The following is a 26,631-nucleotide window of genomic DNA, read 5'->3' as shown; positions in this document are numbered from 1 at the left end:
TTTGAATATTGTTAAAATATAACTATTATATTATTTTGAATATTGTTAAAATATAACTGTTATATTTTGAATATTGTTAAAATATAACTTATATTTTGAATATTGTTAAAATATAACTGTTATATTTTGAATATTGTTAAAATATAACTGTTATATTTTGAATATTGTTAAAATATAACTGTTATATTTTGAATATTGTTAAAATATAACTGTTATATTTTGAATATTGTTAAAATATAACTGTTATATTTTGAATATTGTTAAAATATAACTGTTATATTTTGAATATTGTTAAAATATAACTGTTATATTTTGAATATTGTTAAAATATAACTGTTATATTTTAATATTTTTAAAATATAATATTATATTTTGAATACTGTTAAAATATAAATATATTTTGAATACTGTTAAAATATAAATATATTTTGAATACTGTTAAAATATAAATATATTTTGAATACTGTTAAAATATAAATATATTTTGAATACTGTTAAAATATAAATATATTTTGAATACTGTTAAAATATAAATATATTTTGAATACTGTTAAAATATAAATATATTTTGAATACTGTTAAAATATAAATATATTTTGAATACTGTTAAAATATAAATATATTTTGAATACTGTTAAAATATAAATATATTTTGAATACTGTTAAAATATAAATATATTTTGAATACTGTTAAAATATAAATATATTTTGAATACTGTTAAAATACAAGTAGTATATTTTAAATACTGTTAAAATACAAGTAGTATATTTTAAATACTGTTAAAATACAAGTAGTATATTTTAAATACTGTTAAAATATAAGTAGTATATTTTAAATACTATTAAAATATAAGTAGTATATTTTAAATACTATTAAAATATAAGTAGTATATTTTAAATACTATTAAAATATAAGTAGTATATTTTAAATACTATTAAAATATAAGTAGTATATTTTAAATACTATTAAAATATAAGTAGTATATTTTAAATATTTAAATAAATATATTTATATTTTAATAAATAAAAGAATAACCATAACTAGGCTTTTAGAAATGTCATTTAAATTTTTTTCAGGTAGATTCTCTAGCACAAAGACTTGAAAGAAGTCAACATCAATGATTAGATGCTGTATAATGTGTTTAGACCCAGGATTAAATTTGTTGAAATCATAGGTGATGCTATATAGTTGTTATATTTATGTTATTTTAATGATTTATTTTAAGATGGCAACAGAGAGAAAATTGATGTTATGGGCCTTCTGACTGGATTAATTGCTGCTGGAGTATTTTTGGTTATTTTTGGATTACTTGGCTACTATCTTTGTATCACTAAGTGTAATAGGCTACAACATCCATGGTAAGTACTAAATGAAATTATTTAATTCATTACTAGACATTCTATGTTATTATTTTAACAATGGGTCAAGCAAATGGCTGCCTATTTTCTTAAATAAGCCTCTTATTTTGGAAGAATTTTAGATGTATAGGGAAGTTGCAAAGGTTAGTACAGAGAGTTCCCACATATCCATCACCCAATTTCCCACATTGTTAATATCTTGTATTATCATAGTAGATTTATCAAAAGTAAGAAAATGACATTGGTTCATGACTATTAACTAAACTCCAGACTTTGATTTCAGCAGTTTTCCCACTGGTGTTTTCTTTCTGCTGCAGGATGGATCCAGTCAAGTTACCACATTGCATTTAGCTGTCATGTCTTCCCAGCCTCTCTAGTCTGTGACAATTGTTTGGTCTGCTAATTTAACATTTACATAAACAACCTAATGATACTATTTCTAAGGTCCTTCGAAAGAATACAAGAAGTTTCACATAGGTCAGCTTCATTTTTCAGTATTTCCTTCTTAAGCAAGAGGCAGATACCAGTGTCTTCACATTATTTTCAGAGGCAAGATGTCCTGTAGTTTACTCTGAGTCACAGAGTTAACAAATCCACACGGCTACCCAAATAGAAACAGTGTAACTGGCTTTAAAATTCAACTATTTTTATTAACACTTTAAATTGAAGTTAATAAAATAAAATGCTTACCAATTGAGGATAATAGCACATTGATAAAGCTTCAGAAAGATTCATAAAGGCCATAATTGTTTGCATAATAGAAGCTCAGCATCCTTATTGAAATAAAAAGTGCTGATAATCTTCCCAGTAAGTATGGCTGAGTAAGCGTAGAAACAATCTTATTAAAAAAAAAAAAAAAAGCAGCAGATGCTAAACAGGCTATTGGAAATTGATACTTCTTTATCACTATTCACAATTTCAAATTCTATGAACAAGCTCAAGGTGGCGATCATGTTACTTTCTTTTATGATAACGATCATTTTACTTATCTTTTCAGCAAAATGGGCAGTGTTTTTGTATCCCTCCAAAAGAATAGAAAGTATTCTTTATCATATATATTAGAAGACTCTTTGTCCTCTAAATTAATAATAGCTTTCAATTCATATCAAGTAAAATTTAAATTTTACATAACAATTGACCTGTATTGTAAAAAAAAAGTCAGTGTCATGAAAGACAAAGATAGGCTAAAGAAATAACTGTTCCAAATTAAAGTAAATGACATGACAATTAATGCAATGTGTGATCCTGGACTGAATCCTAGACCAAAAAAATAAATTGCTAAAAAGGAAAATTTGCCTGGCGTGGTGGCTCACACCTATAATCCCAGCACTTTGGGAGGCCAGGGTGAGAGGATCACTTGAGGCCAGGAGTTCAAGATTCAGGACCATCCTGGGCCACATAGTGAGACTCCTATCTCTATAAAAAAGAATTCAAAAATTAGCTGGGCACAGTGGCCTGAGGCTGTAGTCTCATCTGCTTGTGGGGCTGAGGTGGGAGGATCATTTGAGCCTAGGAAGTCAAGGCTGGAGTGAGCCATAATTGCACCACTGCACTCCAGCCTGGACAACAACAACAACAACAAAAAGGAAAATTTAGGAGAAAATTTGGATATAGCTACATATTAGATAATAGTAATGAACCAATGTTAAATATTCCAAATTTATGTGAAGATCTTTTCAAAATACTTAATTCTGTAGTGGTTCTAAAATTCTACTGGCAATCACAGTAAAAAACAGAAGCTAATTACAACAACATGGCATCAAAAATTATTTTTAATTGGTTAAATATTTAGAGTTTTTGTCCATTTTAAAAGAGGATTGTACAACTATTCAAGTCTAAATACAATATAAAAATAGGCCTATAAGAAACTGGAAGACTTTAATCACAACTGTTTAATTGGTTTAAAGTTTTTCTTCATTGTTTCATATCCAGACATAAAATGAAAATAGAATGACATGTATAGGAAGGGCACCAAACTGGGAATTTGGAGGCAAAAATTCTTGTGTTAATTTTGCCACTATTTATGGAGCTTGAAGCAAATTCCTTGATTTTTTTAAGATCTTTCCTCATCTAAAAGAGGAATGAAAGGAATACACTGTGATTCCTCTTAAAGTTCCTTAATATTTTTTTATTTTGCCAAAGATGAGAACAAATTTTTTGCCCTTGATTATATTGTCAGAATTAGAGATTTTAAAGTTATTTATTAAAAAGAAGCTTGGCTGGGCACAGTGGCTCACACCTGTAATCCCAGCATTTTGGGAGGCCAAGCCGGGCGGATCACCTGAGGTCAGGAGTTCAAGACCAGCCTGACCAACATGGAGAAACCCCATCTCTACTAAAAATACAAAATTAGCCAGGCATGGTGGCACATGCCTGTAATCCCAGCTACTCGGGAGGCTGAGGCAGGAGAATCACTTGAACCTGGGAGGCAGAGGTTGTGGTGAGCCGAGATCAAGCCATTGCACTCTAGCCTAGGCAGCGAGAGTAAAACTCTGTCTCAAAACATTAATTAATTAATTAAAAACTAAAAAGAAGCTTTTACATATATACACATGTAAATGAAATTAGTAAATATAAAAGATATATTTTCCTCTAAAATTTAATAAAAATATTTTCTCTTGAAGAAAGTTTATTATTATTATTATTATTTTGAGATGGAGTCTTGCTCTGTTGCCCAGGCTGGAGTGCAATGGCGTGATCTCAGCTCACTGCAACCTCTGCCTCCCGGGTTCAAGCAATTCCCCTGCCTCAGTCTCCTGAGTAGCTGGGATTATAGGCGCGTGCCACCACACCCAGATAATTTTTGTATTTTTAGTAGAGACCGGGTTTCACCATGTTGGCCAGGCTAGTCTCCAACTCCTGGCTTCAAGTGATCCATCTGCTTTGGCCTCCCAAAGTTTTCGGATTACAGGCATGAGCCACTGTGCCCAGCCAGAAGAAAGTTTAAAGTAGGCTTTTTCATTTCATCTGGTGTTAATTGCTTAAAAAATCATTTCCATTGTGATAAGAGCATCTGAAAATGTGCTGATTATGGAGGCTAAGGTCTTTAAAAAGATTTTATCCTGTTTTTTGCCTACAAAAGTAATATGTGCATTATTTTAAAATTCAAATATTATAGAAAGGTATAATATAAAAAATGAAAGTCCTCATAATCCTACTTTTCAAAAATAACCACTATTATGAATTTGGTATGTAAAACTCCAGATTTTTTTCTATGCATGTACTATTCAGTTAGTGCAAAAGCAATTGCGGTTTTTGCCATTTAAAGTAATGGCAATTGCTTTTGCACCAACCTAATAACATATTTTATGTTTTCAAAAGAAATGTTTGTTACATGTCCTCCTCTGCAACTTGCCTTTGGCACTGAACAATATAATTTCAATATATTTCCAGTGCAGTACATTTTTTAAAAATAGTAAAATATATGTAACATAAAATTTACCATCTTAACCGTTTTTAAGTGTACAGTTCAGTAGTATTAAGTTGATTCACTGTTGTGCAACCAATCTCCCGTTTTTCTGGTTTTTTTTTTTATTTTACAACAGTGAAGTTCTGTGCCCAGTGAACAAACTGTTTCCCATTCTCCCCTCTCCCTAGGCTTTAGCAACCGCTATTTTACTTTTTGTCTCTGAATTTTACTACAATAACACCTCATATAAGTGGAATCATACAGTATTAGTCTATTTTTGACTGGCTTATCTAGTGCAGTAATTTTAAATCATTAATAGAGTCTCTTCAAAATGTTTTATTGCAGCATTTCATTTATGTTTGATGAAGTTTTTTTAAATTCTAAAATATAGTAAGATGTGATTCCTTTCTAAAATACATTAGTCCTAGCCCAGCTCCTGTTTCTGGAAGAGACCACCAAGGTGTATTCTCCCTATCCTAGAAATAGATATGGTATAGTGGTTCACTGTGTGAGCTCTGGAGCCAGACTACCTGGATTCGAAACCCTGGTACGCCACTAACTAGCCGTTTGACTTTGGAAATGTTACTTAAACTTATATTCTGCCTCAGTTTCTCTGTGAGTAAATTGAAGGTAATAATCTGAGCCACAACATTACATAGTTCCAGAGAGTTGCCATTCACATGGGCTATTGTATGAATGGTACCCTCTGGTTTTGTGTAGTATGGTAGCTCAGATAATAACTGTATGTATGTCATAAGGGACTTACAGGATTTAAATTATGTGATACACAAAAAGTACTTAAGAGAGTGCCTGGTAGCAAGAGTAGCAAGTACTCAGTAAATGTTAGCTATTATTATTATTATTATTATTATTATTATTATTATTATTATTATTTTGAGATGGAGTCTAGCTCTGTCACCCAGGCTGGAGTACAGTGGCGTGATCTCAGCTCACTGCAACCTCTGACTCCCGGGTTCAAGCGATTCTCCTGCCTCAGCCTCCCAAGTAGCTGAGATTACAGGCATCTGCCACCATGCCCAGCTAATTTTTATATTTTTAGTAGAGACGAGGTTTCACCATGTTGGCCAGGCTGAACTTGAACTCCTGACCTCAAGTAATCCTCCTGCTTTGGCCTCCCAAAGTGCTGGGATTACAGGCATCAGCCACCGCGCCTGGCCCAACTATTATTATTATGAATTTGCAAACTAAGATTTTTCTAAAAAGCTTTCACGGAATGTTTATGTATTCCCATCCAATGTTTGTATTTCTTTAAAAATATGTCTAGACTGTAAATGAACTGCAGATTCTCCAGTGTTCACATAAAATTAAAACATATTATCAGAAGGTAATATAGGTAATCAGAAAGTATTATATTGCAAATAAGTTTTCTTCAAATTTGGTAGATCTACAAAAATTTTATTTGGCCTATGAAATCTCCCTAGCTTACCTGACCTTTACGATCTTGTAAAAAAAAAAAAAAAAACAAAAAGAAAAAAAATCTCCCTTAGCTGTATTTATAACCATCTTCCACATCACCTGCTGTTGCTAACCATATACTGTACACCACTTTCACACTACCTTCTCTTTTAGTACTCTCAGTATTTGTATAGTGTATTATGGCACAGAAAAGAGATTACATGGAGTGATTACCATTTGAGTGAGGCAACTACATAACAAAAAAGCAACTTGGATATAAACTTGTAAGATAGAGAACACTCGGCTGGGTGCGGTGGCTCACGTCTGTAATCCCAGCACTTTGGGAGGCCGAGATGGGCGGATCACGAAGTCAGGAGATCGAGACCATCCTGGCTAACATGGTGAAACCCCGTCTCTACTAAAAATACAAAAAAAAAAAAAAAAAAAAAATTAGCCAGGCGTGATGGCGGGTGCCCGTAGTCCCAGCTACTTGGGAAGCTGAGGCAGGAGAATGGCGTGAACCCGGGAGCTTGCAGTGAGCAGAGACCACGCCACTGCACTCCAGCCTGGGCAACAGAGCAAGACTCCATCTCAAAAAAAAAAAAAGATAAAGAACACTCTTCTTATAAATGGCTAGGAATGTCAAGCAGGCATACCATCAGTGTGGGATACAACTAGTCACTTTGGCGGACATGGGTTTTAGAGGAATTAACTAGGAAGGGGTGTTTCAAGAAAGTGGACCCACAGGAGCAAAGAAGGGTACTACCAAGGCTCATATAGGAGATGATAAGCAAAATAGTCTTGACCAAAGATTTTTTTAAAAAATAATTGTAAGCCAAGGCCAGGCACGGTGGCTAATGCCTGTAGTCCCAGCTTTGGGAAGCCGAGGCAGGAAAATCGCTTGAGCCCACGAGTTTGAGATCAGCCTGGGCAACATGGCAAAACCCCATCTCTACTAAAAATACAAAAAAAATTAGCCAGGTATGGTGGTGCGTGCCTTTATACCCAACTACTAGGCAGGCTTAGGTGGGAGGAGCACCTGAGCCCAGGAAGTGGAGGTTGCTGTGAGCCGTGATCATGCCATTACACTCCAGCCTGGACAATGGGAGAGAGACCCTGTCTTAATACTAAAAATAATAATGATAATAATAATAATTGTAGAGACAGGATCTCACTATGTTGCCCAGGCTGATCTGGAATTCCTGGCCTCAGGCAATCTTCCTGCCTCTGCCTCTCAAAGTGCTAGGATTACAGGCATGAGCCATGGGGCCAAGCCCTTGACCAGAGATTAAAGACCTGTAATGAAGAGTAGTGAGTGACTGGGGAAATGTTTTATAATTGGAATGGCAGCCACGAATTTACATTCGAGTTGCCAGACACGAGGTGGACCACTTAAGCAGAGGATTAAAAGGAAAAATAGCTTTTGGGGAAGGTTTTTGAGAATGTGGTAATATGCTAGGTTCTAGGAACACAGCAGTGAGTAAAACAAGCATAGTGTCTGCCCCCATGGCTCTTATACTCTGGTTTTCTTAAGTAATGTGTACTAGAGCTGGGAGAAACAGGAAGACAGAGGAAAACCAATAAGGATGCTAGCATGGCAATTCAGGTGTGAGGTAATGAGTTTGAAGCTGTCTTCAAGGAAAAAGAAGTCATAGAACTTGATGCCTGATTAGAAAGAACTTGGGGCCACGTGCGGTGGCTCATGCCTGTAATCCCAGCACCTTGGGAGGCCGAGGCGGGCGGATCACGAGGTCAAGAGATTGAGACCATCCTGGCCAACACGGTGAAACCCCGTCTCTACTAAAAATACAAAAATTAGCTGGACATGGTGGTGCACACATATAGTCCCAGCTACTCGGGAGGCTGAGGCAGGAGAATTGCTTGAACCCGGGAGGCAGAGGTTGCAGTGAGCCGAGATCCCGCCACTGCACTCCAGCCTGGCGACAGAACGAGACTCTGTCTCAAAAAAAATAAAATAAAGAACTTGGGAATGTTGGAACAATATGACTTGAACCTAAGCTTCTGTGCTGAAGAAACATATATGGAAGCTGGGAGAAAGAAAACAAAATTTGGATTTGACAGGACAAAATGGTCCATATTTTATTTATTTATATTTTTGAGACAGAGTTTCGCTCTTGTTGCCCAGGCTGGAGTGCAATGGCGCAATCTCGGCTCACTGCAACCTCTATCTCCCAGGTTCAAGCAATTCTTCTGCCTCAGCCTCCCAAGTAGCTGGGGTTACAGACATGCACCACCACGCCTGGCTGATTTTGTATTTTTAGTAGAGACGGGGTTTCACCATGTTGGTTCAGGCCAGTCTTGAACTCCTGACCTCAGGTTATCCACCTGCCTTGGCTTCCCAAAGTGCTGGGATTACAGGTGTGAGCCACTGCACCCGGCCAAAATAGTTTATATTTTAAAGATAGCTCAAGAAAGGATAAAACAACAAAGAGACTAATAACCCACTTTTTTAAATGAAGGACATAATGGACATTTCTCTAAAAATATATGAATGGCCAACAAGCACTTGAAAGGTGTTCAACGTTGTTAGACATTAAGGAAAGGGAAATTAAATCAAAACCACAGTGAGAGCCAGGTGCAGTGGCATGCACCTGTAATTCCAGCTATTCTAGAATAGCTGGAATAATAATTTTTAAAATAACAAGTATTGGCGAGGATATGGAGAAATTGGAACCTCATATGCACATTGCCAGTAGGAATGTAAAACGGTACAGCCACTGTGGAAAACAGTTTGACAGTTCCTCAGAAAGTTAAATGTAGAATTACTGTATGACCCAGCAATTTCACTTCTAGATTTGTATCCAAAAGCATTGAAAACAGGAACTCAAACAGATACCTGTACACCAATGTCCATAGTAGCATTATTCAAATAACCAAAGGGTTGATGGAAATAGCCCAAGTGTCCATCAAAATGTGGTATATCCATGCAATGAAATATTATTCAGCCATAAAAAATAATGAAGTTCTGATACGTGCTACAATATGGATGAACCCTGAAAACATGATACCAAGTGAAAGAAGCCAGACACAAAACAACAACTGTTGTATGATTCCACTTATATGTAATGCCTAGGATAGGCAAGATCTAGGATAGGCAAATTCACAGAGACAAAAAGTAGATTAGAGATTACCTTGGGCTAGGAGGATAGAAATGTCCTAGTCTATTTGTGCTGCTATAGCAGAATACTTGAGACTGGGTAATTTATAAGGAACAGAAGTTTATCTCTTGTAGTTCTGGAGGCTGGGAAGTCTAAGATCAAAGGACCAGCAGATTGTATGTCTCATAAGGACCCAGTCTCTGCTTCCAAGATGGTGCCTTGAACACTGCATCCTCTAGAGGGGAGGAACATTATTCCTCACATGGCAGAAGAGCAGAAGAAAGAGAGGGCACTACTCCTGCAACCCCTTCTTATAGCAGCATTAATCCATTTATGAGGGCAGGACCCTCATGACCTAAAAGCCTCCCAAAAGGCCCCACCTCCTAATACTGTTGCATTGAGGATTAAATTTCAACATGAGTTTTGAGCGGGGCAAAAACATTCAAACCATAGCAAGAGGAATGGGGAGTTATTGTTTCTTATGTACAGAGTTTCTGTTTGGGTGATGAAAGGGTTATGGAAATAGATAATGGAGATGGTTGCACCTTGTGAGTGGAACTAATACCACTGAAATGTACACTGATGAATGATTAAAATTGAAAATTTAATATTTTATATATTATATGTAATGTTATATATTGTATATAATATGTGTATATGTGTGTATATATATATATATATGTACATACCAGCCACAAAGTCTTTTTACTTGGAAAACAAAAAAAGAAAGGGTAAGAATTTGGCTGGGGGTGGTGGCTTATGCCTGTAATCCCAGAACTTTGGGAGGCCGAGGCAGGCAGATCACCTGAGGTCAGGAGTTCAAGACCTGCCTGGCCAACATGGTGAAATCCCACCTCTACTAAAAACACAAAAATTAGTCGGGCATGATGGCAGGTGCCTGTAATCTCAGCTACTCGGGAGGCTGAGGCAGGAGAATCACTTGAACCAGGGAAGCAGAGGCTGCAGTGAGCCAAGATGGCTCCATTGCACTCCAGCCTGGGCAACATAGTGAGACTCTGTCTCAAAAAAAAAAGAATTTGGAGGAGCCAAGATGGCCGAATAGGAACAGCTCCGGTCTACAGCTCCCAGCGCGAGCGACGCAGAAGACGGGTGATTTCTGCATTTCCATCTGAGGTACCGTGTTCATCTCACTAGGGAGTGCCAGACAGTGGGCGCAGGTCAGTGGGTGAGTGCACCATGCGCCAGCCGAAGCAGGGGTGAGGCATTGCCTCACTCGGGAAGCGCAAGGGGTCAGGGAGTTCCCTTTCCAGGGGTGACAGACGGCACCTGGAAAATCGGGCCACTCCCATCCGAATACTGTGCTTTTCCGACGGGCTTAGGAAACGGTGCCCCAGGAGAGTATAGCCCGCACCTGGCTCAGAGGGTCCTACGCCCACGGAGTCTCGCCGATTGCTAGCACAGCAGTCTGAGATCAAACAGCAAGTCAGCAGCGAGGCTGGCGGAGGGGCGCCCGCCATTGCCCAGGCTCGCTTCGGTAAACAAAGCAGCCTGGAAGCTTGAACTGGGTGGAGCCCACCACAGATCAAGGAGGCCTGCCTGCCTCTGTAGGCTCCACCTCTGGGGGCAGGGCACAGACAAACAAAAAGACAGCAGTAACCTCTGCAGACTTAAATGTCCCTGTCTGACAGCTGTGAGGAGAGCAGTGGTTCTCCCAGCACGCAGCTGGAGATCTGAGAACGGGCTGACTGCCTCCTCAAGTGGGTCCCTGACCCCTGACCCCCGAGCAGCCTAACTGGGAGGCACCCCCCAGCAGGGGCAGACTGACACCTCACACGGCCGGCCAGGTACTCCAACAGACCTGCAGCTGAGGGTTCTGTCTGTTAGAAGGAAAACTAACAGAAAGGACATCCACACCAAAAACCCATCTGTACATCACCATCATCAAAGACCAAAAGTAGATAAAACCACAAAGATGGGGAAAAAACAGAGCAGAAAAACTGGAAACTCTAAAAACCAGAGTACCTCTCCTCCTCCAAAGGAACGCAGTTCCTCACCAGCAACGGAACAAAGCTGGACAGAGAATGACTTTGACGAGCTGAGAGAAGAAGGCTTCAGACGATCAAATTACTCTGAGCTACGGGAGGATATTCAAACCAAAGGCAAAGAAGTTGAAAACTTTGAAAAAAATTTAGAAGAATGTATAACTAGAATAACCAATACAGAGAAGTGCTTAAAGGAGCTGATGGAGCTGAAAACCAAGGCTCGAGAACTACGTGAAGAATGCAGAAGCCTCAGGAGCCGATGCGATCAAATGGAAGAAAGGGTATCAGCCCTGGAAGATGAAATGAATGAAATGAAGCGAGAAGGGAAGTTTAGAGAAAAAAGAATAAAAAGAAACGAGCAAAGCCTCCAAGAAATGTGGGACTATGTGAAAAGACCAAATCTACGTCTGATTGGTGTACCTGAAAGTGACGGGGAGAATGGAAACAAGTTGGAAAACACTCTGCAGGATATTATCCAGGAGAACTTCCCCAATCTAGCAAGGCAGGCCAACATTCAGATTCAGGAAATACAGAGAACGCCACAAAGATACTCCTCGAGAAGAGCAACTCCAAGACACATAATTGTCAGATTCACCAAAGTTGAAATGAAGGAAAAAATGTTAAGGGCAGCCAGAGAGAAAGGTCGGGTTACCATCAAAGGGAAGCCCATCAGACTAACAGCGGATCTCTCGGCAGAAACCCTACAAGCCAGAAGAGAGTGGGGGCCAATATTCAACATTCTTAAAGAAAAGAATTTTCAACCCAGAATTTCATATCCTGCCAAACTAAGCTTCATAAGTGAAGGAGAAATAAAATACTTTACAGACAAGCAAATGCTGAGAGATTTTGTCACCACCAGGCCTGCCCTAAAAGAGCTCCTGAAGGAAGCGCTAAACATGGAAAGGCACAACCGGTACCAGCCACTGCAAAATCATACCGAAATGTAAAGACCATCGAGACTAGGAAGAGACTGCATCAACTAACGAGCAAAATATCCGGCTAACATCATAATGACAGGATCAAATTCACACATAACAATATTAACTTTAAATGTAAATGGACTGAATGCTCCAATTAAAAGACACAGACTGGCAAATTGGATAAAGACTCAAGACCCATCAGTGTGCTGTATTCAGGAAACCCATCTCACGTGCAGAGACACACATGGGCTCAAAATAAAAGGATGGAGGAAGATCTACCAAGCAAATGGAAAACAAAAAAAGGCAGGGGTTGCAATCCTAGTCTCTGATAAAACAGACTTTAAACCAACAAAGATCAAAAGAGACAAAGAAGGCCATTACATAATGGTAAAGGGATTAATTCAACAAGAAGAGCTAACTATCCTAAATATATATGCACCCAATACAGGAGCACCCAGATTCATAAAGCAAGTCCTGAGTGACCTACAAAGAGACTTAGACTCCCACACATTAATAATGGGAGACTTTAACACCCCACTGTCAACATTAGACAGATCAACGAGACAGAAAGTCAACAAGGATACCCAGGAATTGAACTCAGCTCTGCACCAAGTGGACCTAAGAGACATCTACAGAACTCTCCACCCCAAATCAAGAGAATATACATTTTTTTCAGCACCACACCACACCTATTCCAAAATTGACCATATACTTGGAAGTAAAGCTCTCCTCAATAAATGTAAAAGAACAGAAATTGTAACAAACTGTCTCTCAGATCACAGTGCAATCAAGCTAGAACTCAGGATTAAGAATCTCACTCAAAACCGCTCAACTACGTGGAAACTGAACAACCTGCTCCTGAATGACTACTGGGTACATAACGAAATGAAGGCAGAAATAAAGATGTTCTTTGAAACCAACGAGAACCAAGACACAACATACCAGAATCTCTGGGATGCATTCAAAGCAGTGTGTAGAGGGAAATTTATAGCACTAAATGCCCACAAGAGAAAGCAGGAAAGATCCAAAATTGACACCCTAACATCACAATTAAAAGAACTAGAAAAGCAAGAGCAAACACATTCAAAAGCTAGCAGAAGGCAAGAAATAACTAAAATCAGAGCAGAACTGAAGGAAATAGAGACACAAAAAACCCTTCAAAAAATTAATGAATCCAGGAGCTGGTTTTTTGAAAGGATCAACAAAATTGATAGACCGCTAGCAAGATTCATAAAGAAAAAAAGAGAGAAGAATCAAATAGATGCAATAAAAAATGATAAAGGGGATATCACCACCGATCCCACAGAAATACAAACTACCATCAGAGAATATTACAAACACCTCTATGCAAATAAACTAGAAAATCTAGAAGAAATGGATAAATTCCTCAACACATACACCCTCCCAAGACTAAACCAGGAAGAAGTTGAATCTCTGAATAGACCAATAACAGGAGCTGAAATTGTGGCAATAATCAATAGCTTACCAACCAAAAAAAGTCCAGGACCAGATGGGTTCACAGCCGAATTCTACCAGAGGTACAAGGAGGAGCTGGTACCATTCCTTCTGAAACTATTCCAATCAATAGAAAAAGAGGGAATCCTCCCTAACTCATTTTATGAGGCCAGCATCATCCTGATACCAAAGCCTGGCAGAGACACAACAAAAAAAGAGAATTTTAGACCAATATCCTTGATGAACATTGATGCAAAAATCCTCAATAAAATACTGGCAAACAGAATCCAGCAGCACATCAAAAAGCTTATCCACCACGATCAAGTGGGCTTCATCCCTGGGATGCAAGGCTGGTTCAATATACGCAAATCAATAAATGTAATCCAGCATATAAACAGAACCAAAGACAAAAACCACATGATTATCTCAATAGATGCAGAAAAGGCCTTTGACAAAATTCAACAACCCTTCATGCTAAAAACTCTCAATAAATTAGGAATTGATGGGACGTATCTCAAAATAATAAGAGCTATTTATGACAAACCCACAGCCAATATCATACTGAATGGGCAAAAACTAGAAGCATTCCCTTTGAATACTGGCACAAGACAGGGATGCCCTCTCTCACCACTCCTATTCAACATAGTGTTGGAAGTTCTGGCCAGGGCAATTAGGCAGGAGAAGGAAATCAAGGGTATTCAATTAGGAAAAGAGGAAGTCAAATTGTCCCTGTTTGCAGATGACATGATAGTATATCTAGAAAACCCCATTGTCTCAGCCCAAAATGTCCTTAAGCTGATAAGCAACTTCAGCAAAGTCTCAGGATACAAAATCAATGTGCAAAAATCACAAGCATTCTTATACATCAATAACAGACAAACAGAGAGCCAAATCATGAGTGAACTCCCATTCACAATTGCTTCAAAGAGAATAAAATACCTAGGAATCCAACTTACAAGGGATGTGAAAGACCTCTTCAAGGAGAACTACAAACCACTGCTCAAGGAAATAAAAGAGGATACAAACAAATGGAAGAACATTCCATGCTCATGGGTAGGAAGAATCAATATCATGAAAATGGCCATCCTTCCCAAGGTAATTTACAGATTCAATGCCATCCCCACCAAGCTACCAATGACTTTCTTCACAGAATTGGAAAAAACTACTTTAAAGTTCATATGGAACCAAAAACGAGCCCGCATCGCCAAGTCAATCCTAAGCCAAAAGAACAAAGCTGGAGGCATCACACTACCTGACTTCAAACTATACTACAAGGCTACAGTAACCAAAACAGCATGGTACTGGTACCAAAACAGAGATATAGATCAATGGAACAGAACAGAGCCGTCAGAAATAATGCCACATATCTACAAGTATCTGATCTTTGACAAACCTGACAAAAACAAGAAATGGGGAAAGGATTCCCTATTTAATAAATGGTGCTGGGAAAACTGGCTAGCCATATGTAGAAAGCTGAAACTGGATCCCTTCCTCACACCTTATACAAAAATCAATTCAAGATGGATTAAAGACTTAAATGTTAGACCTAAAACCATAAAAACCCTAGAAGAAAACCTAGGCATTACCATTCAGGACATAGGCATGGGCAAGGACTTCATGTCTAAAACACCAAAAGCAATGGCCACAAAAGCCAAAATTGACAAATGGGATCTAATTAAACTCAAGAGCTTCTGCACAGCAAAAGAAACTACCATCAGAGTGAACAGGCAACCTACAAAATGGGAGAAAATTTTCGCAACCTACTCATCTGACAAAGGGCTAATATCCAGAATCTACAATGAACTCCAACAAATTTACAAGAAAAAAACAAACAACCCCATCAAAAAGTGGGCGAAGGACATGAACAGACACTTCTCAAAAGAAGACATTTATGCAGCCAAAAAACACATGAAAAAATGCTCACCATCACTGGCCATCAGAGAAATGCAAATCAAAACCACAATGAGATACCATCTCACACCAGTTAGAATGGCAATCATTAAAAAGTCAGGAAACAACAGGTGCTGGAGAGGATGTGGAGAAATAGGAACACTTTTACACTGTTGGTGGGACTGTAAACTAGTTCAACCCTTGTGGAAGTCAGTGTGGCGATTCCTCAGGTATCTAGAACTAGAAATTCCATTCGACCCAGCCATCCCATTACTGGGTATATACCCAAAGGACTATAAATCATGCTGCTATAAAGACACATGCACACGTATGTTTATTGCAGCATTATTCACAATAGCAAAGACTTGGAACCAACCCAAATGTCCAACAATGATAGACTGGATTAAGAAAATGTGGCACATATACACCATGGAATACTATGCAGCCATAAAAAATGATGAGTTCATGTCCTTTGTAGGGACATGGATGAAATTGGAAATCATCATTCTCAGTAAACTATCGCAAGAACAAAAAACCAAACACCGCATATTCTCACTCATAGGTGGGAATTGAACAATGAGAACACATGGACACAGGAAGGGGAACATCACACTTCGGGGACTGTTGTGGGGTGGGGGGAGGGGGGAGCGATAGCATTGGGAGATATACCTAATGCTAGATGACGAGTTGGTGGGTGCAGCGCACCAGCATGGCACATGTATACATATGTAACTTACCTGCACATTGCGCACATGTACCATAAAACCTAAAGTATAATAATAATAATAATAAAAGAAAAGAAAAGAAAAAAAAAAAAAAGAATTTAAGGCAACAGGTGTGAAATTGAGATTCACCTATTGGAAGATTAAAGGTGAAGTCATGAGGGTAGGTAAGTTCTCTAAGTGTAATAAAGGAGCTGGACACAGTGTCTCACGCCTATAATCCCAGTACTTTGAAAGTCCGAGGCACATGGATGGCTTAAGCCCAGGAGTTCAAGATCAGTCCGGGCAAGATGGCGAAACCCCATCTTTACCAACACAAAAAATAGCCTAGTATGGTGGTGCATGCCTGTAGTCCCAGCTACTTGGAAGGCTGAGGCGCGAGAATCGATTGAGCCGGGGAGACTGAAGCTGCAGTGAGCCAAGATCATGCCACCACACTACAGCCTGGGTGACAGAGCAAGACCCTCTCAAAAAATAAAATAAAGTTGGCCGGGCATGGTGGCTCATGCCTGTAATCCCAGCACTTTGGGAGGCCGAGACGGGCAGATCACGAGGTCAGGAGTTCGAGACCAGCCTGACCAACATAGTGAAACCCCGTCTCTACTAAAAATACAAAAAATTAGCCAGGCGTGGTGGTGCGCACCTGTAATCCCAGCTACTCAGGAGGCTGAGGCAGGAGAAACGCTTGAACCCAGGAGGCAGGTTGCAGTGAGCCCAGATTGCGCCTCTGTACTCCAGCCTGGGCGACAGAGCGAGACTCCGTCTCAATAAATAAAATAAAAATATAAAAAAATAAAGTAAAGGGACAGAAGGGAAAAGGACAAAGCCCCTAAAGGATGCCCACAATAAGGGTGCAGAAAAAAGAGGAGCTGCCAGCAAAGAGAGAAGAGGAACATAAATGGTCATTCTAGCCCCATGCTGGAATTCTTGAAAAGTTCCCCAAAGCATTATGTGAATTATGGGCATGAACTAAGGAGTTTGTCCCTATAAAGCCTATAAAAACTTTGAGAAGTTAGAGAAAGTAAGGAAGAATTTGTTTAACAGACCTCTATTCATTTCCCCTATTTAGCAGACAGGAAATGAGCAAGGTCTTTCTAAGACTTTTCACTAAGATTTTATTCAGTGTGACTTTCTCCACAAGCTGGGAGTAATCCACAAGATAATGAAGAAATAGGCAAAATTTGTCTTTAGAAGTTCTTCTTTTCTTCTTTTTCACCTCATTCACAATGTTTTTCAAAAAAGTTCATGTATGTCCTCATATGCAATAGTTTCACTCAATGACTGTGAATAGCACAGTCATTATTTAGTGTCCTCGTGCTTACAATTTCTTCTCTCCCCTGCTTTTCTTCATTTTCCAACTTTTCTGCGTCACTATGTCTTTTCACCTTTTGCCTTTTTTTCCCCTGAAACATTCCTAGCTTCTTCCCTGCATAAGGGATAGAGTAGAATTCGAGTGCAGGAAGTAAAGTGGCCCTGTGATTATGACATGTCTTCCGGGTGTGTTATTATAAAATTTAAAACCCTGGATACCTTTTATTTTAAAAGTACAATTAGTTATACTTAACATTAGCACAGTGTAATGCTTCTTGTTCACAGATCATCTTTATATCCATTGTCTCACTTTGTTCCCCTCAGCAACTCTCTGAGTTTCAGAGGATATTCCAGACTAGGTTAACTAGACATTCTCTTATGTTAGCATTAACTGGTAAATACTTACTAAAGTACTTTTCATCTATTGTCCCAAGAAATTCTTCCAGCAGAGTTATTTGTTTCTATATTTTGCAAATCTGAAAGTAGGGGGAGGGAGAAAGAAGCTGAGAAAGAAAATTGTAAAAAATAAGATCATTGTCAGAAAAGTTTGCCTCATTCCTCTGTAAAAACAAGCCAAGAGGCTGGCAGCAGTGGCTCACGCCTGTAATCCCAGCACTTTGGGAGGCCGAAACAGGTGGATCACTTGAGGTCAGGAGTTCAAAACCAGCCTGGCCAACATGGTGAAAACCAGTCTCTACTAAAAAAAATACAAAAATTAGCCGGGTGTGGTGGCGGGCGCCTGTAATCCCATCTATTCAGGAGGCTGAGGCAAAAGAATCACTTGAACCCGGGAGGTGGAGGTTGCAGTGAGCTGAGATCGTGCCATTGCACTCCAGTCTGAGCAACAGGAGTGAAATTCAGTTGCAATAATAATAATAATAAGCCAAGAAATGAAAAGACCTTTTCATTTCTTAGTTCGTATATTTTGTGGAGGAAAACAGGCATCATAGGATGTTGCCAGTTTGAGATGTTATCAGTGAATACTTTCTGATTTCAGTCATGTAAGATTGTGATGTGTCAGAAAACACTGTGTAGATATTTAATGACTGATGTAATTATTACATTGTTTCCATACATTAAATTTTGAAAGTCAACATGGAAAAATTTATTTATTCAAATAAAATATCTGTCTCCTCCTTTATCCTGTAAGCAAACAAATAGAACTTTTCGTCATGAGCTAATGAATGTGGCAAGTGACTGCCTACCATGAATACATTCCAGATTTCTGACAGAGGAGGAATTGTGTTGCGCTCTCTAAGTAAACTTGTGATCCTCTCAGTCACCTCTCAACTATTGAAGGGCCAATTATCCAGTTCCTGGATTTACACAGACCTTTTGCTTTTCTTCTTTCTCTGCAATTTTTCTCTCTCCTTCCCTCCAATTCAGATCTCATTGTTACCTCAAAAGGAAAAATGGTGCTCTAAGAGACATATGGACTGACTTTATTTGGAAAAGTTGGCAGTATTTTGGGCCTTCTAAACTGTTTCTTGATGGGAAGAATATTGTAAATATTGACTAGAAGTTAGGGGTTATCTATGCATTTTTTTCCTTCTTCCTTTTTTTGTGGGTACATAGTAGGTATATATATTTATGGGGTACATGAGATGTTTTGATACAGGCATGCAATGTGAAATAAGCACATCATGGAGAATGGCTTATCCATCCTCTATGCATTTTAATTATTTCATTAGCCATAACTATAGGAGGTTAATGTATGTATAGATACTTTATAAATAGCCTAAATAGATCGATTTATTAATGTCTAAATCATAATTTGTACTTCACAAGTGAGAAAGGAAAACCATAGGTTTAAGATCCCAGGCCCATGTTGCATTTCATTGGCTGACAAGGTTTAGTGAAAATGGTGAGACTTGAACTAAGCCATATATTTTTTTTAAGTGTTAGGCTTAGATTAGAGTAGAGGGGAGAAAAGATGATATTTGGAGAAAGGGAAAGATACCAGTGAAAGCACAGAGAAGGGCTGAGAACTTACTGCCCATACAGGGGAGTGTAAAGAAGCTGCCTTGGTAGAGCAGAGAGCTGTAAAAAATAAGGTGTGTGCAATAAGAGAGGCTTTGAAGAGAAGGCACGGGACTTAGAACTTGACTCAGCTGGAAGTATGCTGCGGGTTTGGCTTCTGAGGAGAAGAATGACGTGAAGAAAGTACTGCTTAGGAAGGATTGGCCAGGCAGCAGGACTGCAGGAGGTAACAGAGGAGAGGGACAGGCATCAGCCTGTTGTGATTACCTCTGTGATATCTATTTCCTTGGTCTGGAATTGCGCCACCTTTCAACAAAGCCTGAATTTGGTTTTGGTTTCACATCATACTTTCAAAAAGTTTTAATCCAGGAGTAAGAGAAAAGGGAATTCACTTGTTTTGAGTCCTTTTTCTAGTGCACCAGACACTGCTAGAAGCTTTCCATGCATCTTGCTCAATCCACACAAACCAACTCCGTGGAGACAGCTGATATTAGCCCCATTATAAAGAGGAGAAAACTGAGGTCAGTAACTTGCCTTTGGTCACATAGTTAGGAAATGACAGGATCAGATTTCTTTTTTTTTTTTTTTTTTTTGAGATGGAGTCTCTCTCTGTTCCCCCAGGCTGGGGTGCAGTGGCGTGATCTCGGCTCACTGCAACCTCTGCTCCTGGGTTCATGCCATTCTCCTGCCTTAGCCTCCCGAGTAGCTGGGACTATAGGCGCCCGCCACCATGCCCGGCTAATTTTTTTTTTTTTTTTTGTATTTTTAGTAGAGACAGGGTTTCACCGTGTTAGCCAGGATGGTCTCGATCTCCTGACCTTGTGATCTGCCCGCCTCAGCCTCCCAAAGTGCTGGGATTACAGGCGTGAGCCACCGCGCCCGGCCCAGGATCAGATTTCAAACCCATGTCTGACTCAAAGCTCTTGGTCTTTCCACTGTACCAAGACTTTCAGAGTCTGGGGGTAAAATAAAACTGTTGTGTTAATACATTGTGTTTAATGTTTATTAAGATAGTCGGTTGGATTTTTAAATATTGTCATCTCAACCTAAAAATGCTACCTTTCCTAGACCTAAATGTTGTCTCTCTGCTTAGCTCTTCAGCCGTCTATGAAAGGGGGAGGCACACTCCCTCCATCATTTTCAGAAGACCTGAGGAGGCTGCCTTGTCTCCATTGCCGCCTTCTGTGGAGGACGCAGGATTACCTTCTTATGAACAGGCAGTGGCACTGACCAGAAAACACAGTGTTTCACCACCACCACCATATCCTGGGCACACAAAAGGATTTAGGGTATTTAAAAAATCTATGTCTCTTCCATCTCACTGACTACCTTGTCATTTTGGTATAAGAAATTTGTGTTATTTGATAGGCCGGGCGTGGTGGCTCATGCCTGTAATCCCAGCACTTTGGGAGGCCAGGAGTTCGAGACCAGCCTGGCCAACATGGTGAAACCCGGTCTCTACTAAAATTTCAAAAATTAGCTAGGCATCGTGGGGCATGCTTGTAGTCTCAGCTACTTGGGAGGCTGAAGCAGGAGAATTGCTCAAACCTGGGAGGCAGAGGTTGCAGTGAGCTGAGATCATGCCACTGTATTCCAGCCTGGGCAACAGAGCAAGACTCATCTCAAAAATAAAATAAAAAAAGAAAGAAAGAAAAGAAGCAGAAAAGAGAAGAAGGAGAAGGAGATGGAGAAGGAGGAGGAGGAATAGGAGGAGGAGGAGAGGGAGAAGAAGAAGAAGAAGAAGAGGAAGAGGAAGAGGAAGGAGAAGGAGAAGAAGTAGAAGAAGAAACCACAAAAGACATGACTATCCAACTTTTTATGACAAACTGCAAGGAATAAAGGAAGAATAAGTCCATGTACTGTACCACAGAAGTTCTGTCTGCATCTTGGACCTGAACTTGATCATTATCAGCTTGATAAGAGACTTTTTGACTCTATATCCTTGCAGTTAAGAAGAAAGCACTTTTTTGTAATGTTTGTTTTAATGGTTCAAAAAAAAATCTTTGTTATAAAGAGCATAGGTAGAATTAGTGAACTCTTTGCATCCTTTGTACAGATAAAGGTTATAGATTTCTTGTGTTGAATATTAAAAAAGCAAGAATATCTAACCATTAAGATTATCCAAAGTCAGGCTGGGCGCAGTGGCTCACACCTGTAATCCCAGCACTTTGGGAGGCGTAGGTGGGCGGATCACCTGAGGTCAGGAGTTTGAGACCAGCCTGGCCAACATGGCAAAACCCCGTCTCTACAAAAATACAAAAAAAATTAGCCAGACATGATGGTGGGTGCCTCTAATCCCAGCTACTAGGGAGGCTGAGGTGGGAGAATCGCTTGAACTCGGGAGGTGGAGGTTGCAGTGAGGCGAGATTGCGCCATTGCACTCCAACCTGGGCGACAGAGTGAGACTCCATCTCAAAAGAAAAAAAAAAAAAGATTACCCAAAAAGATATTGGACCTACTCTTTCTTAGGATTTTTTTGGCGGGGGGTTAGAAATACTTCACAGAATTTGACATTTCAGTATAAATCTGTGACCTTAATATAATCACTTGGTTTTATATGTTAAATTATTGCACAGCAGTCATCATATTTTGCAGAGTTTAGTTCTTAACTCTTGCTGTCAGTCATGTTTTATTATAGGTAGTAGGGTCAGTAGTTTTTTTCTTCTAAAAAATACTATTTGCTATGAAGTTAGTTCTTCAGAGGATACAAGTTTGCAATGAAAAGGATTTGCAAGGGTTGTTATGCTATCAAATAAACAGACCTGAAATCTAGGAGACACTAGAACTTAATGAAGTTGCCCCTGTTACTGATTAGTAAATACTCCCATCTTCGTTGCAAAATTATCTCTCTGTATAACTACATATGATTATTTTGAAATTTGTTAAACTTCCTAAGTAATAGTTTGAGAATCTGGAAAAAGTAATTTGCTTTTCTGCTCTTAAAATAATATTGATTAATGTTACCAGAAACCTTTTGCATCTCTTAATATGTCTGAACACAAAAGGAAAACACCATAATCATATAAACCTATTCTTTGTCTCTTCTTCTAAATCATATGTATAACCAGTTTTTCCTTAAGAATGTAGCAGCATATAAGCTATAAATTTCTGGAGTATGTGCACACAAATTTATCTGGGTGGGTATGTAGGTATATGTGAGTTTGTTTCCTCTTCCTGGAGCTCAAGAAATAACATACTCCTGAAAAATAGAATAGAAATTTCTGTGCTTTATGTTTTTGCCAGGCATTACATTTTCTTACCATTTAGGATCACTTATAAAATGATCATTGTTTATTTTGTTTTATAATTTTTACAGGAGTGAGACTGCAAACCCACATGTTTGCTAGTTCCTACCAAATTAAAAGTTTAGAAAGTATAAATCATATTACAGTGCTTATGTGAGTGTATGTCTCTCTTTTAAGATTCATCATCTTAAGGCAGATAAAAGTAAGTCCTTAATCATTACAGACTGCCAAAGACTTTATCCTTTTAGATTCTCAGTCTTTTTGTTGCTTGTTGCAAATAAATAATCTAGCAACACTTACATTTAATTAGGAAATCTAACTTGCTTTTAGAAGTTACCCACGTTGTGTATAAAAATCTTGCTATTCCTTGTGTCTTGGCTTTACATAAGCACTTTTGCTCATGTGACTTTGCACTTTGCACTTATTTTAATCCTCTTTAAAGGGCTACAGGCAAATTCTACTTTGGCATAATCACACTAAGGCATGGAAGAACAACTTGCCCAAAATCTAGCAGGTTGGTGACAACTGGGTTTATAATGAGTGAGCACACTTTTCTAGTCCCATGTCATGCCTATAAAATTACACTGCCTCAAATTATGAAATTCAGGGATCTTGTACATAATTCTAAGTTTGGGACAGAAATTTACAAGCATTTCTCATATATACATACATTTATATATGTACATGTTACATATATTTAGATGTATTCTCATATACATATGAAAATATTTATGGTGAATAGAATTATAAGATATGTATGTATCTTGTACTGAATCATAATTTGAAATATTTCATGAATTCATTTACTTCCATTGACTCCCAAAATTCTAGCTTCAGAACCTGTGAGAACCCCACCCCACCCAAGCAGCTGCCTAGATTTGTTGACTGCTATCATTTTGTGTAAAGCAGTTGCTCTAACTTGAATGAGTCCAGAATTCATCATTAAGATTGTGATATTTATAGAGCATCCAATGTGGAGATCATGATACTTCAAATATAAAAAGGAAAATATGATAGAACTGTTATTGACAAATGCTTATAATGATTGAAAGGAAAGTATCTCAACATTGTATCAGTCACATATATTTCTGTTGCTTTCACCATTTTCTATTCCTGTTGTAAGTTTGGTGGTAGATTTATTGTTTTGTTTGGTTTATCTGTTTTGTGTTTTGTCTCCTGGCAATTGATTAGTGTAATCATTAAATCTATTTTGACACAAGGTTTTATATATAATTAGATCAGTTTTCCACTTTATTACAATTAAGAAATGAGTAAAATATGGATATAAAAGGAGAATTGGATTGAAAAGACAAATACACATTTACAAGGTCATACCTTCGGTAGGACAGGCAATTCTATATAGAATATTCTCTTTTGATAATGAAAAAAATTAAAGAGAGCACAAACTTTGACTATGTCAAAGTATTTTTATTTTTAATTTTTTGAGACAAGGTCTTGCTCTGCTACCCAGGCTGGAGTGCAGTGGCGCAATCACAACTCACTGTAGCCTGAACTTCGGGGCTCAAGCAATCCTCCCACCTTAGCCTCCTAAGTAGCTGGGACCACAGGTGCACCTCAATACACCTGGCTAATTTTTGTGTTTTTTGTAGAGACAGGGTTTCACCATATTGCCCATGCTGGTCTCCAACTCCTGAGCTCAAGCAATCCACCCACCTCGGCCTCCCAAAGTGTTGGGATTACAGGCATGAGCCACCGCGCCGGCCTGCTGTGTCAAAGTTTTGCATCTTTTTTTTTTTTTTTCCAGAAGGAGTCTCGCTTTGTCACCCAGGCTGGAGTGCAGTGGAGTGATCATGGCTCACTGCAACCTCCACCTCCCAGGTTCAAGCAATTCTCCTGCCTCAGCCTCCTGAGTAGCTACATTACAGGCACCTGCCACCACGCCTTGCAAATTTTTGTATTTTTAGTGGAGACAGGGTTTTGCCATGTTGGCCAGGCTGGTCTCAAACTCCTGACCTCAGGTAATCCGCCCGCCTAAGCCTCCCAAAGGGCTGGGATTACAGGTGTGAGCCACTGTGCCCGGCCCCAAGTTTTGCATCTTTTAATGCCCTCTGAACGAATACATAGAGAAAACTCTCAGAGCAATTAAAACCTGCAGAGCAACAGTGTCCTCCATGTCTTAGGTTTCAAGTTTGCCTCTAAAATTCTAATCCATATTTTTCTACTTCTCAGATAATTTATGTGTGTATACTCTTCCTAGATGTACAAGAGACTTTTTAATGCTAAAAGATTTGTCAGTGCTTAACAAAAACTCAATTTCACATTACTCATATTGTTTTTGTTTTAATTGAATGTGATTAAATTTTTATTAGTTATTTGATTTGGAATGTTATGTATGCCATTAACACTATTAGGGGAATCTCTAGCATTTCTGTATTTTTAAAGAATTTGATTCTTTTGTAGATTCTGCCTGTGTGGTCATTTTAAAACATGTGTGACATATATCAACACCTTCATTCTTCTATATTGTGTGTCTCCTCCAACCTCCAACTTTTTTTGTTTTTTGAAAAATGTTTCTCTAACACCTCAACAGTTTAAGGTAATTTAATACACATATATCAGTATTTTTGTGATCTGAAAAAGCAACCAATTTTTTAAATTCATATTTTTCCTAAAACTTTATTATGTTTTTATTTTAAGAGGTTTCCTGTTAATATACACTTTTTACACATGGAAATAAACTTTATACCAAGTGAATATTTATTGCTTGTTTCATTTAAGCATTCTTCCTCATATAATGGCATATAATGAAATATGATATTATATTAATTAAATTTGAACAACACATTTCAAACAATATTTATAGCATGATGTCAATGTATATCTTTCATCCAATGGGGCTAGCATTCTATTTAGACAATTTAGTTGCAGTTGTGAAAGTGGTATTTTCTTTAACAAAATTTAAATATTTAATATAGTGTTTGAGGCAAATATATTACTCCTTAATACTAAAGTTATTTTTTGAGCTATATCTATACGTAATTGAGAAAATCAGTAGTAATGTTATACTAAATTATAAGAGTAATATAGCAAGACTTCCAGCTTAAAAGAAGTAATACGAAGGATCATACACATAAGTGAACATTGATTATTATTCAGTATTACTTAATGTTAAACATTTAGACCACCTTAAATTTTTTTGGATCCAAATGAGTTAGACATGAAATGTTAATATTTATACTCCTTAAAATTACTTTTATCAAGAGAATGAGAAGACAAGCTACAGACTGGGAGAAGATATTTGCAAAAGACATGTATGATAAAGTGTGTCCAAAAATAAACAAAGACCTCTTACGACTCGACAACAAGAAAACAAACAAGTCAATTTAAAAATGGGCAAAAGACTAAGACACTTCACCAAAGAAGATATGCAGATGGCAAGAAAGCATATGAAATGATGTTTGACATCATAGGTTATTAAGGGATTACAAATGAAAGCAACAGTGAGATGTCACTACACACCTATTAATATGCCCCAAATCTAAAACACTACCACCACAAAACATCCTGCTGGTGAGGATGTGGAACAACAGGAACTCTTGTTCATTGCTGGTGGGAATGCAAAACGGTATAGCCACTTTGGAAGACAGTGGTAGTTTCTTACAAAATTAAACATACTCTTACCATATCATCCAGCAGTCATGCTCCTTACTATTTACCCAATAGAGTTGGAAACTCAGGTCCACACAAAAACCTGCACACAGGTGTTTGTAAGCAGTTTTGTTCATAATTGCCAAAACTTGGAAGCAACCAAGATGTTCTTAAGTAGGTGAGTGGATAAATA

At 38.3% G+C, this 26,631-nt stretch overlaps 1 protein-coding gene across 1 annotated transcript in view; it reads left to right on the top strand.

The window, feature by feature from the left end:
* Window positions 1-22,529, top strand: part of PRRG4 (proline rich and Gla domain 4) — a 32,018-nt gene extending 9,489 nt beyond the window's left edge. Inside the window, exons 4-5 of the mRNA XM_024255688.3 lie at window positions 1,227-1,359; window positions 20,678-22,529. Coding sequence (XP_024111456.2) covers window positions 1,227-1,359; window positions 20,678-20,909 — 365 coding nt within the window. The 3' untranslated portion in view covers window positions 20,910-22,529. The remainder of the gene's footprint in view (window positions 1-1,226; window positions 1,360-20,677) is intronic.
* The last annotated feature ends 4,102 nt before the right edge of the window (window positions 22,530-26,631 follow it).

This window comes from Pongo abelii, chromosome 9 (genome assembly GCF_028885655.2).
Source record: "Pongo abelii isolate AG06213 chromosome 9, NHGRI_mPonAbe1-v2.0_pri, whole genome shotgun sequence".
NCBI classification, from domain to species: Eukaryota; Metazoa; Chordata; class Mammalia; order Primates; family Hominidae; genus Pongo; species Pongo abelii.
This window is presented reverse-complemented; position numbering and strand designations above follow the sequence as displayed.